Raw genomic sequence first — 14,624 nt, 5'->3', positions numbered from 1 at the left:
TATGGAAAGAGAAACCCTACATTCCTCCTTAGAACACCTGGAGAATAAAGACATATATGTAAGGCTCCTTTTCATTGACTACAGCTCTGCCTTTAATACCATCATTCCAAATAAACTGATTCCTAAGCTCCGGAACCTAGGCCTTAGCACTCAGATCTGCAGCTGGATCTTCAACTTCCTCACAGACAGGACCCAGGCTGTAAAAATAGAGGACAAGCTCTCCTCTACAATCACTCTGAGCACCGGTGCCCCACAAGGCTGTGTACTCAGCCCCCTGCTATACTCACTGTACACCCATGATTGTGTAGCCAAGTTTCCATCGAACTCAATATATAAGTTTGCTGATTGTAGGCCGTATCTCGGGTGATGATGAGTTTGAGTACAGAGAGGAAATTAAGAACCTGGTGGCATGGTGCGAAGACAATAACCTATCCCTCAATGTCAGCAAGATGAAGGAATTGGTTGTTGACTTCAGAAGGAGTAGCGGACCGCACAACCCAATTTACATCGGTGGTGCGCAAGTGGAACAGGTCAAAAGCTTTAAGTTCCTCGGGGTCAATATCACAAATGACCTGACTTGGTCCAACCAAGCAGAGTCCACTGCCAAGAAAGCCCACTAGCGCCTTTACTTCCTGAGAAAACTAAAGAAATTTGGCCTGTCCCCTAAAACCCTCACTTATTTTTATAGATGCACCGTAGAAAGCATTCTTCTCGGGTGCATCACAACCTGGTATGGAAGTTGTCCTGTCCAAGATCGGAAGAAGCTACAGAAGATCGTGAACACGGCGCAGCACGTCACACAAACCAATCTTCCGTCCTTGGACTCACTTTACACCACACGCTGTCGGAGCAGTGCTGCCAAGATAGTCAAGGACACGACCCACCCAGCCAACACACTTTTCGTCCCTCTTCCCTCTGGGAGAAGGTTCAGGAGCTCGAAGACTCGTATGGCCAGATTTGGGAACAGCTTCTTTCCAACTGTGATAAGACTGCTGAACAGATCCTGACCCGGATCTGGGCCGTACCCTCCAAATACCTGGACCTGCCTCTCAGTTTTTTTGCACTATCTTACTTTCCATTTTTATGTTTTCTATTTATGATTTATAATTTACATTTTTAATATTTACTATCGATTTGTAATCCAGGGAGCGGGAAGCGCAGAATCAAATATCGCTATGATCATTGTACGTTCTAGTATTAATTGTCTGGCGACAATAAAGTATAAAGTATAAACTTTTCACATTGAGGACCTTCGGAAAGCATCCACCTCTACCTGAAAAGTTTAACTGTTCTCCTTCCACATGTGACGTCTGGCCTGCTGAATGTTTTCAACATTTCCTGTTTCGTACCAGATCCAGACTTTTGATTTTCTTCTAGTAAAGTTTAATAGTGGTTGGCAAACCAGCATAAGTGCATTACCGCCAGTTCCTGAGGTGAGTATGGAGCAAAGAGACAGGAAGTACAGCCACTTTAATTCCCCCCCCCAAAAAAAAAGACTCAAATAGTATTAAAAAGTCTAATGCTTTTCAGAAAGTCAAATACACATTTATGTACATTATGATGGCAGTAATATTCCAACAAACTTTCGGGTAGGTGGGGCTCGGCAGCCCGCCTGGGAGAAGGAAAACTGATTTTAAACTTCCGCTGTCTTGTGGCCATACCCACCCATGGGAAAGGCTTCAGGAGTAAATCCCCAGGAAGAAATCCCGAGCTGGGGTCCCTAAGGCAGTTTGATGTTGTTTACAACTTCACTCTGGCAACCTCTGCGACGATACTGGTGTCAAGCTGTATCGGTGCATGCCCTTCCCTTGGACTACATCAGTGACGTGGAGAGGGAGAACCCGCTGCATGGGCAACAGCCGGTTCTTCAAATCTTCCCACCCAGGCTGGCGCCCTGGAGAGGACACAGTCCACCAGAGGCGCAAACCCATGATCCCCTGGGATCGACGGCTGCCTACTACTACTATCCACGTTAAACTGAGTCTGTCCCAGAGATCTCAATTTGGCAATTAGATGTTTCCTTTGCACCTCATAGGATCTACATTCATATAATATATGTTCCACCATTTCTTGACAAGTGCACTCCCTACAAGTACCCATATCATGCATATTAGTTCTGAACAAGGAATTATTCAACATAGTATGTCCAATACGTAAATGTGTAAGTATAACTTCTTCCCTACTGTTATATCAATCTCCCAGTTGACCTCCCACCATCTTCTGAATTTTATATACGGTAAATGCCGTCCTTTCTTTTCCTTATCCCAACTTTGTTATCAAGTTGATCAAATAAACTTTTTAGTGATGGCTTTATGCAAAGACACCATTACATCTACATGCTCGATTTTAAGTGATTGCTTGGCGAGAATATCTGTCACCTTGTTTCCGACAACCCCTATATATGGACAGGAACTCATAAGAAATGGATACGTAAGCCTAGACCCTGCAGCCTCAAAAGATGTCTAAACTCTAGATTCTATAGTCCAAAAGAATGTCTGTCCTACAATCTGAAATAGCTGCTGTATTAGATGTCAAAACTGAGAATGAATCAGAACACAAAAATACAAAAGCAGGACATATTTCTCCGACCTATTCCAAGGCAAAAAAGATAGCAATCATCTCAGATGTGAATACTGATACTTTGATCATCTTCTCTTAATGGTCACCCGAAACTTCGGAACATAAACACAAACATCTGAACAACCTAAACTGGATCTTTTGAACTCTCTGTTTAGATATGTAAGAAACCATAATATCTTTCTTGTAAATATTGCTGAACCAGTTGTATCACTGATATACAATCAATCTTCATCTTGATCAATTTTGATTTTCATTTGATTGGACTGAGCAAAAGAACCAGGTAAAACCAGGTAAATACCAGCATTCTTCAAACCCTCCCCAAAGTTCTTCCTTCAGTCCCGACGAAGGGTTTCGGCCCGAAACGTCGACTGATCTTTTCAACTGATGCTGACTGACCTGCTGAGTTCCTCCAGCGCATTGTGAGCGTTCCAGGTAAAAACCCGACAGAAAACTACAATTCCTACAAGGCAGTGGGGCAATTTCCGGCTCTGCGCACTACCGAAGCGTCGGCTCGTGGAGGCGCTATGACAACAGTGGAGCGGTTGGCGGATTAATGAGTGGAACGGCGGGCGGCGGTGGACACCGGCACCGGTTCGTATTTAATCATTTCTCACTGTGTTAGTCCGGCCTGGGGGTTGGTTCTCTGTATCGCGCACCCACACGGGTAGGTCTGCGAACCTTTACCGAGCTGGGACTGGATGGGCCCTCGCCCCCTACCGAGACGGGACGGAATGCCGACCCCTCACAGAGCCAGGATGGGACCCCAATCCTGCACAGAACCAGGACGGGATCCTTACCCTTCACAGAGTCGGGATGGGACCTGACAGCGACCCCTCCAGATTCCTTCTCAAAAGTTTTGGGTACAGAACTGTCTGTCAGCCGTGGGGTTGTTGGGGTTTTAGAGCTGGGTGACGGTGTCGCAATGGGTAACAACAATCCTCATACTCAGGGGGCTTCTTTATCGTGGCAGGTTTACCAGCCTCCCGTAGTCTGGAATAACCTCAACATCCAGCTGAATTAAGTTTGGCTTAGCCCATTATGGGCTGCTGGACAAGGCTTTTACTTTAAATAACAGTCCGAGCAGAGATCCAGCCTGTTTCAGGCTTTGGATTTACAAAATACAAAGCTGATTTTGTGCTGCACAAATCCTAGGCACATCTTATACATTTATGACAAAGGTTCAGCATAACTACTCTGCTTTTGGTATCACGTCAAACACCTACAGTTATTCAGATACTGTACCGAGGGCGATTATTCCCACTCAGACAAGGATATTTTGTAAGGATATTTATTTATATTACAAGAAATAAATTATAGTTTAGATTTTAAGATCTTAAAGGTAATGTTTGCAAGATTAAATGTGTGGAGCAGCATCACAACACACTCTGTTTGGATCCTGCGTTGAATGAAAAAATATATAGTGAGGCACTTCATAAGAAAGTTAATTAAAACAATTTGCAAGGAGAAATTTGGCCAGATGGCTTAAACCTTGGGCATAGAGAGAAGAGTGGTTGAGGGAAGGAATTCCAAAGTGTGACCCCTTGGTACTGAGTCATTTGTGATCCAGTGTTATTTGTTATCCAAATCCAGCTTGATAGCTGGGGTGATGGTGGAGAGGATTTCATACATGTTGGGACATGATCATCTGTGTTTTCATTGGTTAAGTCTGCAGAAAATAGAGCAAGGGAATTTGCATGGTCTAATGCCCTTCAAGAAAGAAACTAACAGGAGGGAACTAGATGGCTTTATATGACATTCCAGTGGTTTTGTAGTCATCCTTACGAAGATCATGTTTTTCTTTCCAAATTTCAGAGTATTAACTGAGTTTCAATTCCATAGCTGTAGTGGACATAATAAATAGAGCAGTAATTCAAGTGACAATTGATGTCCCAAAAAGGGAGATGCTGGAAGATCAAGGGGATGAAAGTTGACACTCCCCAGCCCAATAGCCTACATCACCAAGTTCTTTCAGAGGTGGGTGTGGAGGATGTGGATGTGTTAGTGACTATTTCTCAATATTTCTTAATTCTGGAAGATAGAAAATAGTTTACAATTAAGAAATGAGAGTGAACAATATGGGGAACTACAGACCAGGTAACCTAACATTAGTTCTTGGAAAAAATGAAAAGCTTGTCTTGCATTCTGTTTGACAAGTTTTCATTATACCTTGGTTGAGGTCGAAGGCCTCCGTCGGTCAGCGTTGACCCTGGATATTGTGTCCTAGCTGTCTAGATACGCAGTACGATATGAAGAGCAAGTTGTTGTCCATGTAGCAAGCTCACCCTCTCCACGCATCTGATGAACCCAAAGGACCGGCAGAGACTGATACAGTTTTGTACCAGCGGTGTCACAGGAGTTGCCAGTCAGCGTTGAACTCAGTGTATGACAGCCTTAGGGACTCCAGCTCTGGATTTTTCCCTTGGAGTTTACTCCCAAACCCTTCTTCATGATATAGCTGCAAGGCAGCAGAGATTGAAATCAGAGTTTTCCTTCTAGATGATCTGCCAACCACGGCTGACAAGCCCTATTTGCCCGAAGCAACTGGTTTTAAAGCACCAGTAACCCACCGTTGCCCCTTCTCCTGTCAGTAGAAACTGTTCCACCAGGCTTAGTACTAAGCCATACATGAAGGCCAGAAGCTAGACTTGGTTGTCAGAGGCTATTTGAGGCGCACGTCATTGGGAGCATTTAATAGGTAGTGGGCACTTGTCCCCATTACCACTCCCAGCTATGACAACCTTAAGGAACCAAATCTTGGTACAATAATAATAAACCAATATTAAAGTTAAAAAAAAATTTGCAGCAGCCTTCAATCATCATGAGCACTCGCTTGTGGGAGAGGCAGACTTATTTTAAAAAGAGCTTGGGGCCTTTTCAGAACTTTTAGGTGGTATTCAATCGTGGTGGTCTATTAGGCACTTGGCAAAGGCCAATGAAAAGAAGTGGTGTGTATGCGGAGCACCCATTGTTGGAGTGGGCTAGTGTTGAGTTGACAGGCTTTGGCAAGAACAGGCAGAGGTTAAGGGTGCTGTTTTGTTTGGTATCATTTCATTTGATTGTAGAACTAGGCTTGAGAAGTAAGAGCCAAAGGTGTAACATGCCTGGATAGAAGAGGCTGACCTAGGTGAGTGCAAAACCCAAAGGGTTCAGAGAAAAGGCACAGGTGAGGACAGGTAAGCCTTTTTTGTTGTCTGTAAATCTTTGGATCTTAACTCAGTGCAGGCAGGATGGTAGTTAAGGTGGTGGAATGTTCCTCTTGTAAAATGTGGGATTGCGGTGTACCTAATAGTTTCCCTGATGACTACATCTGCGGGAAGTGCACCCAACTTCAGCTTCTGACTGACCAGGTCAAGAAACTGGAGCTAGATGCACTCGGACCATCCAGGAGGCTGAAAACCTCATAGATGAAATTTTTATTGAGGTGGTCACATCCAGAATGCAGCTTCAGGTGATAACCAGGAGAAGTAAGGGGAGTAAGCAGTTCTTGTGGGGTTCCCATCAGCAACAAGTATTCACCTTTGGATACTGCTGGGGGGAATAACCTATCAGGGCACTGCAGCAGCAGCCAGGTGAGAGGCACAGGGTTAGCTCTGAGGCACAGTAGGGAAGGGTAACGTCAGGCAGTGATAGTGATGGGAGACTCAATAGTTAGAGGAACACACAGAAGATCCTGTGGCAGCAATAGAGACTCCAAGAAGGTATGTCGCCTCCTGGGAGTTAGGGTCCAGGAATGTTCTTAAGGGGGGAGGATGAGCAGACAGCAATTGTAATGCATGTTGGCACCAATGACACAGGTAGAAAAGGAGAAAGGTCCTGTGTAGTGGGTATAAGTGAATTAGGTAAGAGGCTGCAGAGCAGGATTTCCAGTGCCGTGTGCTAGCCAGGACAAAAATAGGATAATAATACAGATGAATGAATGGCTGAAGAACTGTTGCAGGGGACAGGGTTTCAGGTTCTTGAATCAATGGAACCTTTTCTGAGGCGGTGACTTGTACAAGAGAGATGGAGGGGAACCAACATCCTGGCTGGGAGGTTCGCTCATGCTACTTGGAAGGGTTTAAACTCGTTTGGCAGGGGGATGGGAACCAGAGCACCAGGTCAGAAAGTGGAGAGATGGAGAGAAAGGTAGATGTTAGGGCCAGTAAAACCAGGAAGGAGCAAAGTTACAGATATGATAGAAAGGATAGTTTGAAGTGTTTGTATTTTATTGCTTGGTGTATTAGAGGTAAAGGTGATGAACTTCAAGTATGGACCAGTACATGGAACTATGATGTTGTGACCATTGCAGAGAATTGGTTGAGAGAAGGACAGAAATGGGTGCGTAATATCTTGGGATTTTGATGGTATAGAAAAGATCGGTAAAAGAGGGGGTGAGGGAGTGGTGCTACTAATCAGGGACAATATCACAGTTGCACTCAAATGGGACAAAATGGAGGGCTCATCTGCTGAGGCTATGTTGGTCAAACTCAAAAATAAGAAGGGTACAACAACTCTGGGATTGTACTATAGATCCCCTCCCCTCCCCTCAGCCACTAGGACATGGAGGAACAGGTATGCAGGCGGATTAAGGAAAAGTGTAAAAACAATAGGATTGTTGTCACTGGGACTTTCTTAGTGCAGGACGTTTAAATTAAACAGAATTTGTTAGTTTCATCCGGGAGGATTTCTTAAATCAATATGTAGATAGTCCAACAAGAGGGGTGGGGGTGGGGGTGGGTGTGGGTCTATACTGGGCCTGGTGTTGGGTAATGAGTCTGGTCAGGTGACTGACCTTTCAGTAGGTGAGCAGTTAGGGGACATTGACAACAACTCCTTAAGGTTTAAGATAGGATAAGTATTGACCTTGCAGGAGAATATCAAATTATGAGAGCATTAGGCAGGAACTAGGGAGAGTTAATTGGGAACAACTGTTTTTGGGCAGGTCCACACCTGACATGTGGAGGGTATTTAAAGACCAACTGAACAGAGAACAGCGCAGTTATGTTCCAGTCAAAAGAAAGGACAAGGCTGGCAAGGTATGAGAATCTTGGGAGGTGATGAATTTAGTCAAGAAGAAAAGGGGCCAGTATGTAAAGCTAGGGAAGCTAGATTTGAACAGAGCCTCTGAGGATTATAAAAGAGCCAGAAAAGAACTCAAGAAGGGAATTCTGAACACCAGGAGGGACCATGGAAGTTCTGCTGAGGTAGTACAGGAGTTATGATATAACATATTTTGTACAATTTAAGTTTCCCTATCTGAGGAAGATTTGGAGTCAGTGTAACTTAGGTTTGCAGCATTTCAAGACCAATTGAAGATATTTGGGCTATACTTGCAGAAATTCAGAAAAAACAATAGGTTATCTCATTTGACCTAAGGTGAAGAGAGATATCTTTCCCCAGATGGTTGGAAAGCTTCAGAGTTGTCTACCTCTGGATGGCTAATTTATTCAGTATATTCAAGACTGATGTTTGTTAGGTATTTGTATAAAAGCTTGAAGAATGTGTTGGTGCGTAGCATGGAGGTTTTCAAATGTCATGGGCATTGTTAAATGGATTTATGTCAGATTTTGATGTTATAGATTGTTACTATGTTGCTTTTTACCAAAATGGAAGTGATAGAAGGCTAACTCAAGCAGGTAATGCTGATAATGCTCTGAATCAGATGAAAGTATTTTATATTTGCCAGAGAAAATCAATGAATATTTTAATGTACTTTGTATTTGTATAAAGTTATTAAATTTTTCAAGTTGTGCTATCAAACATGGTTTGGTACTTGGGCTTCATAAACCTCAATGTTCTGATGTTCTTCAGCTGCTAGTTTTATTCATTTAATGTGTAGCCTGTTTAGTTGTTAGCACACAGGTATATCATTTCCCTTATATTTTATGTGTTTTACATTTATATTGGTGCTTAAGATAAAGTAAAAAATTCTGTGAACCTGAGAACAGGTTGGAGGCCTGTCTGTGTATGATGGGGCAGGTTGGAAAGGAGTTTGTTCTAGCAACGTGCACATAATACTAGAGGAACTCAGTAGGCCAGGCAGCATCTGTGGAAAAGAGTACAGTTGATGTTTCGGGCTGAGACCTTTTGCCCTGAAGGAGTTTGTTCTGTTGTTATTGCTTGTGTTCTGCTGAACATTGTGGCTCTGGAATGTGTGGAGGCACTTGTGGGCTGCCTCCAGCACTTTGTTGGGTGTGTTGGTTAATGCAAACAACACTTCACTGTATGTTTTAATACACTAATAAGTAAATCTGAGTCTGAAATAAATTACACACAAAATGCTGGAGGAACTCAACAGGTCAGGCCGCATCTAAGGAAATGAATGAACAGTTGACGTTTTGGGCCAAGACGCTATCAGGACTGGAAAAGAAGCGGGAAGATGCCAAAATTAAAAGGTGGGGTAGGAGAAGAATGACAAGCTAGAAGGTGACAGGTGAAGCCAGGAGAGATGAAGCTAAAAGCTGGAAGGTGCTAGGTGGAAAAGGCATAGGGTTGGAGAAGAAGAAATCTGATAGGAGAGTGGACCATGGGAGAAAGGGAAGAGGGGGGCACCAGGGGAAAGGTGATAGGCAGGTGAGGAGAATGGAATAAAAGGCCAGGCATGGCTGTAGGTAGGGAATTCCAGGATTTTGACCCAATGAATGTGAAGAAACAACAATATGTTTCCAGGTTAGAATGGTGTGTAGCTTGGAGAGCAACTTCCAAGACATGACATTTCCATGTTTTTGTTGCCTTGGTCCTTCTAGCAGTTGGAGGTTGTGGGTTTGGAAGATTGTGTCAAAGAAATTTTGGTGAGTTAGAATCATAAAGTCATAGTTATTCAGCATTGAAACAGGCCCTTTGACCCAACTTGTCTGTGCCAATTAAGGTGCCTTGCTAAGCTTGTACCATTTGCTTGCATTTTGTCCCTGACCCCTTAAACCTTCCCTATCCATGCACATGTTCAATGTCTTGTAAGCATTGTCCTTGTACTTTACTGTTTCCTTCGGCTGCTCATTCCATATACCTGGTCCATTCGGTGTGGGGGGCGGGGGGGAAAATTGTCCTTCAAATTCCCATTAAATCCTTCCACTCTCAAACCTGTGCCTTAATTTTAGACTCCACTACCCTGATAAAAGACTGTAACAGTCTACCTTATGTGTTTTAAAGAAAATTGAACTCTAAGTGATGAAATTGTTCCTAGTCAGTAGGGACTCCAGAACGAAGAGTCTCGCCTTCATAATATCAAAGTTCAGAGTAAATTTATTATCAAAGTACATATATGCTCCTATATACAACCCTAAGAATCATTTTCTTGTGAGCATACTATAGAATATTAGCCATATAAAAATCAATGAAAGACTGCCCAACTAGGGCACCCAACCAGAGTGTAGAAGACAAGAAACTGTGCAAATAGAATAAGAAGAAATAAGCAATAAATATTGAGAACATGAAATGAAGAGTCCTTGAAAGTGAGTTCATTGGTTGTAGGAACATTTCAATGATGGGGCATGATGAATTTGAGTGATGTAATCCCCTTTGCCTGATGGTTGAGGGGTTGTAACTGTTACTAAACCTGGTGGTATGAGTCCTGAGGCTCTTGTATCTTCTTTCTGATGGCAGCAGTAAGAGGAGAGCATTTCCTGGGTGGTGGGGGTCCCTGATGATGGATGCTGCTTTTCTGCAACAGCATTTCATATAGATGCCCTCAATGGTTGGGAGGGTTTTACCTATGAAAGTCTGGGCCATTAGTCGCTACTTTTTGTAGGATTTTCAGTTCAAGGGCATTGTTTCCATACCAGGCTGAGCTGCAGCCTGTCAATATACTCTCCACTACACATCTATCAAAGTCAAAGTTTTAGATGTAAGCCAAATCTCTGCAAACTCCTAAGGAAGTAGAGGTGCTGCTGTGGTTTCTTTGTATTTGCACTTGTGTTGTGCCCAGGATGAGTCCTCTGAAATAATAACACATAGGAATTTAAAGTCGTGATGCTCTGACGAGGACTGGCTCATGGACTTCTGATTTCCTTCTCCAGAAGTCTATAATCAGCTCCTTGGTCTTGCTGTCATTAAGAGGTTGTTATTATGACACCACTTAGTTAGGTTTTCAATCTCCCTCCTGTATGCTGATTTTTCACCACCTTTGATATGGCCTACACCAGTGGTGTCATCAGCAACCTTGAATATGGCATTGGAGCTGTGCTTAGCCACACAGTCACAAGTGCTAATGGAGGTTGTGGAGGCGATGTTGTTGGCAATCTGAACGGACAGGCGTCTGTAATTGAGGAAATCCAGCATTCAACTGCAGAAGGAGGTATTGGGGCCAAGGTCTTGAAACATGCAGATTGAATTGAATTAGGTACAGAGGAGATGTCAGGGGTAATTTTTTTTTACGCAGAGAGTGGTGAGTGCGTGGAATGGGCTGTCGGCGGCGGTGGTAGAGTCGGAAACGATAGGGTCTTTTAAGAGACCCCTGGATGGCTACATGGAGCTTAGAAAAATAGAGGGCTATGTGTAAAGCTTAGGAAATTCTAAAGTAGGGACATGTTCAGCACAGCTTTGAGGGCCAAAGGGCCTGTATCGTGCTCTAGGTTTTCTATGTTTCTATGACTTTATTACTTGCATCCTTCATATATTTAGTAAAAATCTTTAGTTACGTCTCCATTTAAGTGTGCAATGTGCAATTTTTGGTAATTTATAATAGTATGTACAACAGGACAGTCAATAAAACATAGAAATACAATTGTTTTGGCATGAATTAATCAGTCTGATGGCCTTGTGGAAGAAGCTGTCCTTGGAGTCTGTTGGTGCTGGCTTTTATGCTGCGGTACTGTTTCCTGGATGGTAGCAGCTGGAACAGTTTGTGGTTGGAGTGACTCGTGTCCCCAATGATTCTTTGGGCCCTTTTTACACACCTGTCATTGTAAATGCCCTAAATAGTGGGAAGTTCATATCTACAGATGCGCTGGGCTGTCCGCACCACTCTCTGCAGAGTCCTGCGATTGAGGTAAGTACAGTTCCCATACCAGGCAGTGATGGAGCCAGTCAAGATGCTCTCAATTGTGCTCCTATAGAAAGTTCTTAGAATTTGGGGGCCCATACCAAACTTCTACAACTGTCTGAGGGGAAAGAAGCGCTGTTGTGCCTTTTTCACCATATAGCCAGTATGTACAGACCACGTGAGATCTTTGGTGATGTTTATGCCGAGGAACTTAAAGCTGTTCACCCTCTCAACCCCAGATCCATTGATGTCAATAGGAGGTAGCCTGTCTCCGTTCCTCCTGTAGTCCACAACCAGCTCCTTTGTTTTTACAACATTGAGGAAGAGGTTGTTTTCTTGACTTCTCTATAGGCTGCCTCATTATTATTTGAGATCAGGCCAATCAGTGTAGTGTCGTCAACAAAATTTAATTAGCAGATTGGAGCTGTGGGTGGCGACACAGTCTTGGGTTTACAGAGAGTAAAGGAGGGGGCTTAGTACACATCCCTGAGGGGCACCTGTGTTGAGGGGCAGAGATGAGGGAGCCCACTCTTACCACCTGCCAGCGATCTGACAGTAAGTCCAGGATCCAGCTACACAAGGCAGGGTGAAGGCCGAGTTCTCTGAGTTTCTTGTGGATCCTGGAGGAAATTATGGTGTTGAATGCTGAACTGTGGTCCTAAAACAGCATTCTCACGTAAGCATCCTTCTCCAGATGTGTAAGGATGGTGTGTAGAGCTGTGGCTATTGCGTCATCTGTCGATCGGTTGTGTCGGTAGGCGAATTGTAGGGGTACCAGTGTGGGTGGTAGCATGCTGCAAATGTTGTCTTTGACCAGCCTGTCAAAGCATTTGCTTATTACTGAGTTAAGTGCGACAGGACATCAGTCGTACAGACATGTTCCCTTGCTCTGTTTTTGGTACTGGAACAACGGTGAATGTTTTGAAGCAGGAGAGTACTCTACACTGGGAGAGGGTATTAGCTTTGAAGAGATGATGATATTGAATGCTGAGCTGTAGTCGATAAAAGAGCTTCCTGATGTATGCATCTTTGCTGTTTAGATGTCACATGGTTCAGTGAAGGGCCAGTGAGATTGCATCTGCTGTGGACCTGTTGCTCCGGTAGGCAAATTAGAGCGGATCTAAGTCACTTCTCAGGCAAGAGTTGATATGCTTCATCACCAATTTCTCAAAACGCTTCATTGTAAATGTAAGTGTTACTGGAGGATGGTCATTGAGGCAGGTTGCCATGCTCTTCTTGGGCACTGGTATAATTGAAGCCTACTTCAAGCAGATGGGTACTACACACTGCTAAAGCGAGAGATTAAAGATCTCATTGAACACACCAGCTCATCAGCACAGGTCTTTAGTACTTGACAATCTGGGCTGACGCTAGTCGTGGGTTTGCCTTCCTGAACATTGCTCACACTTCGGCCTCAGAGAATGAAATCATAGTTTCAGTGGGGAATGTGGGAGCTTATGATGGTTCCTCTTTGTTTTGAAGGTGAAAGCAAACGTAGAAGGCTTTGAGCTCATTTGGAATATGAAGTATGATGTTTAGAACAGGAATCAGGAGAAATGTCATCCAGAAGGTCTTTCAATGACAGAAAGAGATGGAGACCAAGTCATGAAATATATTCTAAAAAAGAGGTAGATAAATTTGGTAATGCTGAAGGGGATGTGAGGAGAAAGTACGACCAGGGTACTGAAGTGGATTATCATATTTAATGATTGAGTGGCCGTGGAGGACCGAATGGCCTACTTAATAGTTCCATAATATTGGTTGTCTTTATGTTGACTATATGTAAATTCAGTTGTCTTCCTGTGTCAGTTCTAACAATCATGTGCTTCAGCCATCTAAGTTTTTCTTTGCTTTGTTGATTTCAGGTTGTAAAAGATGTCTTTGTTTAAAGCTCGAGATTGGTGGTCCACATCTGTGGGCGAGCAGGAGGAATTTGACCAGGGATGTTTATGTGTTGCTAATGTTGACAACACTGAAAGTGGTAAGTGTGAAAGAAGTTGACTTTACTAGAGTTTTGTCAGCAAATGAAATTGAGTATTGTAATTAAAGTAGAGGTATTTGCTGGCTGTAGATTCTTCTTGTAGTTCAAACAAAATGCAACATTTTCGAGACCTTTCTAATAACTTCTTCCTTCCCCAATCCCATTTTGATTGTGGGTGAGTGGGCAAACTCTACATGCTGAGTGACTCTCCCTCTGCCCCCAAACAATCTTTTTATATTTATTGTTTCAGTTAAATCCATATAATGGGCCTTATGACCCTCCTGGTATCTTTGGAGAAAAAGTAAACAAAAGACACTCCAGACTTAATCGCTTCATTTTTGTGATTGACCTTTCCCAATCACAAATTAAACATTTAAAAAGGGCCATTTAATTTTAATGTGCTAGTTAGTGATTAAAGGCAGCTGTCTGGGTTCTTTGTTCTGTTGTCCATGAGTACCTGAATCTTGAGCATTTTTGAAAATCAGTATTACAATAATGATCAATGATTTTGGGAACAATAACTGGTTCCCTACTTTAATGTATTGAAGGGAACAAATAATGCACTTTAATTTTGTTTTGCTTGGTTCTCCAGATAAAATCATCATTGGCAGCTATAAGGGAATTCTACGCATCTATTCTCCAGAACCTTCCAAACCTGGAGCAGCACTTCAACCGGAAGAATTAATTCTAGAAGTTCAGCTGCAGGATCCAATATTACAAGTGGAGGTTGGCAAATTTGTCTCGTAAGTAGATACATCACTGAGTATAGTGGGAAGGGTTACATTAATAGCCAAGATTAAAAGCAAGTGTAATAGTGTTCTTTTTTAAGAACTTGGGAATATGGATTTCTTAAACATAATTTTCACTGAGGAGTATTTAAGCTCACTGCCATGTCTGATTATTTATGAGGAAAAGGAAAATGCTAATTAGTGGTGGTGTCCTGAACTAATGTAGGGAAAATTTGCCAAGTTCCATTGCTCAGAAAACAAATAAAATGCACATGCTGTAGTTGATGGTTTGGTCAGAACTGGAGGAAGAGTGGTGAGATTTTAGAATGAAAATAGTGGGGAGATGTGAGGTATAAGACAAAAGCCTAAATGGAAA

The 14,624-nt window shown here is 43.0% G+C and overlaps 1 protein-coding gene across 3 annotated transcripts in view; it reads left to right on the top strand.

Annotated features, from left to right (window-relative positions):
- Nucleotides 1–3,072: 3,072 nt before the first annotated feature.
- bbs9 (Bardet-Biedl syndrome 9) overlaps nt 3,073–14,624 on the top strand; it is a 389,410-nt gene continuing 377,858 nt past the window's right edge. For all 3 annotated transcript variants that reach the window (XM_063039451.1, XM_063039528.1, XM_063039590.1), the window contains exons 1-3: nt 3,073–3,171; nt 13,405–13,520; nt 14,113–14,263. In XM_063039451.1, coding sequence (XP_062895521.1) covers nt 13,415–13,520; nt 14,113–14,263 — 257 coding nt within the window. In that variant the 5' untranslated portion in view covers nt 3,073–3,171; nt 13,405–13,414. The remainder of the gene's footprint in view (nt 3,172–13,404; nt 13,521–14,112; nt 14,264–14,624) is intronic.

Source organism: Mobula hypostoma, chromosome 1, assembly GCF_963921235.1.
Source record: "Mobula hypostoma chromosome 1, sMobHyp1.1, whole genome shotgun sequence".
In the NCBI taxonomy this organism is placed as follows: Eukaryota; Metazoa; Chordata; class Chondrichthyes; order Myliobatiformes; family Myliobatidae; genus Mobula; species Mobula hypostoma.
The sequence above is the reverse complement of the archived record's forward strand: the minus strand, read 5'-3'. Positions and strand labels throughout refer to the sequence as shown.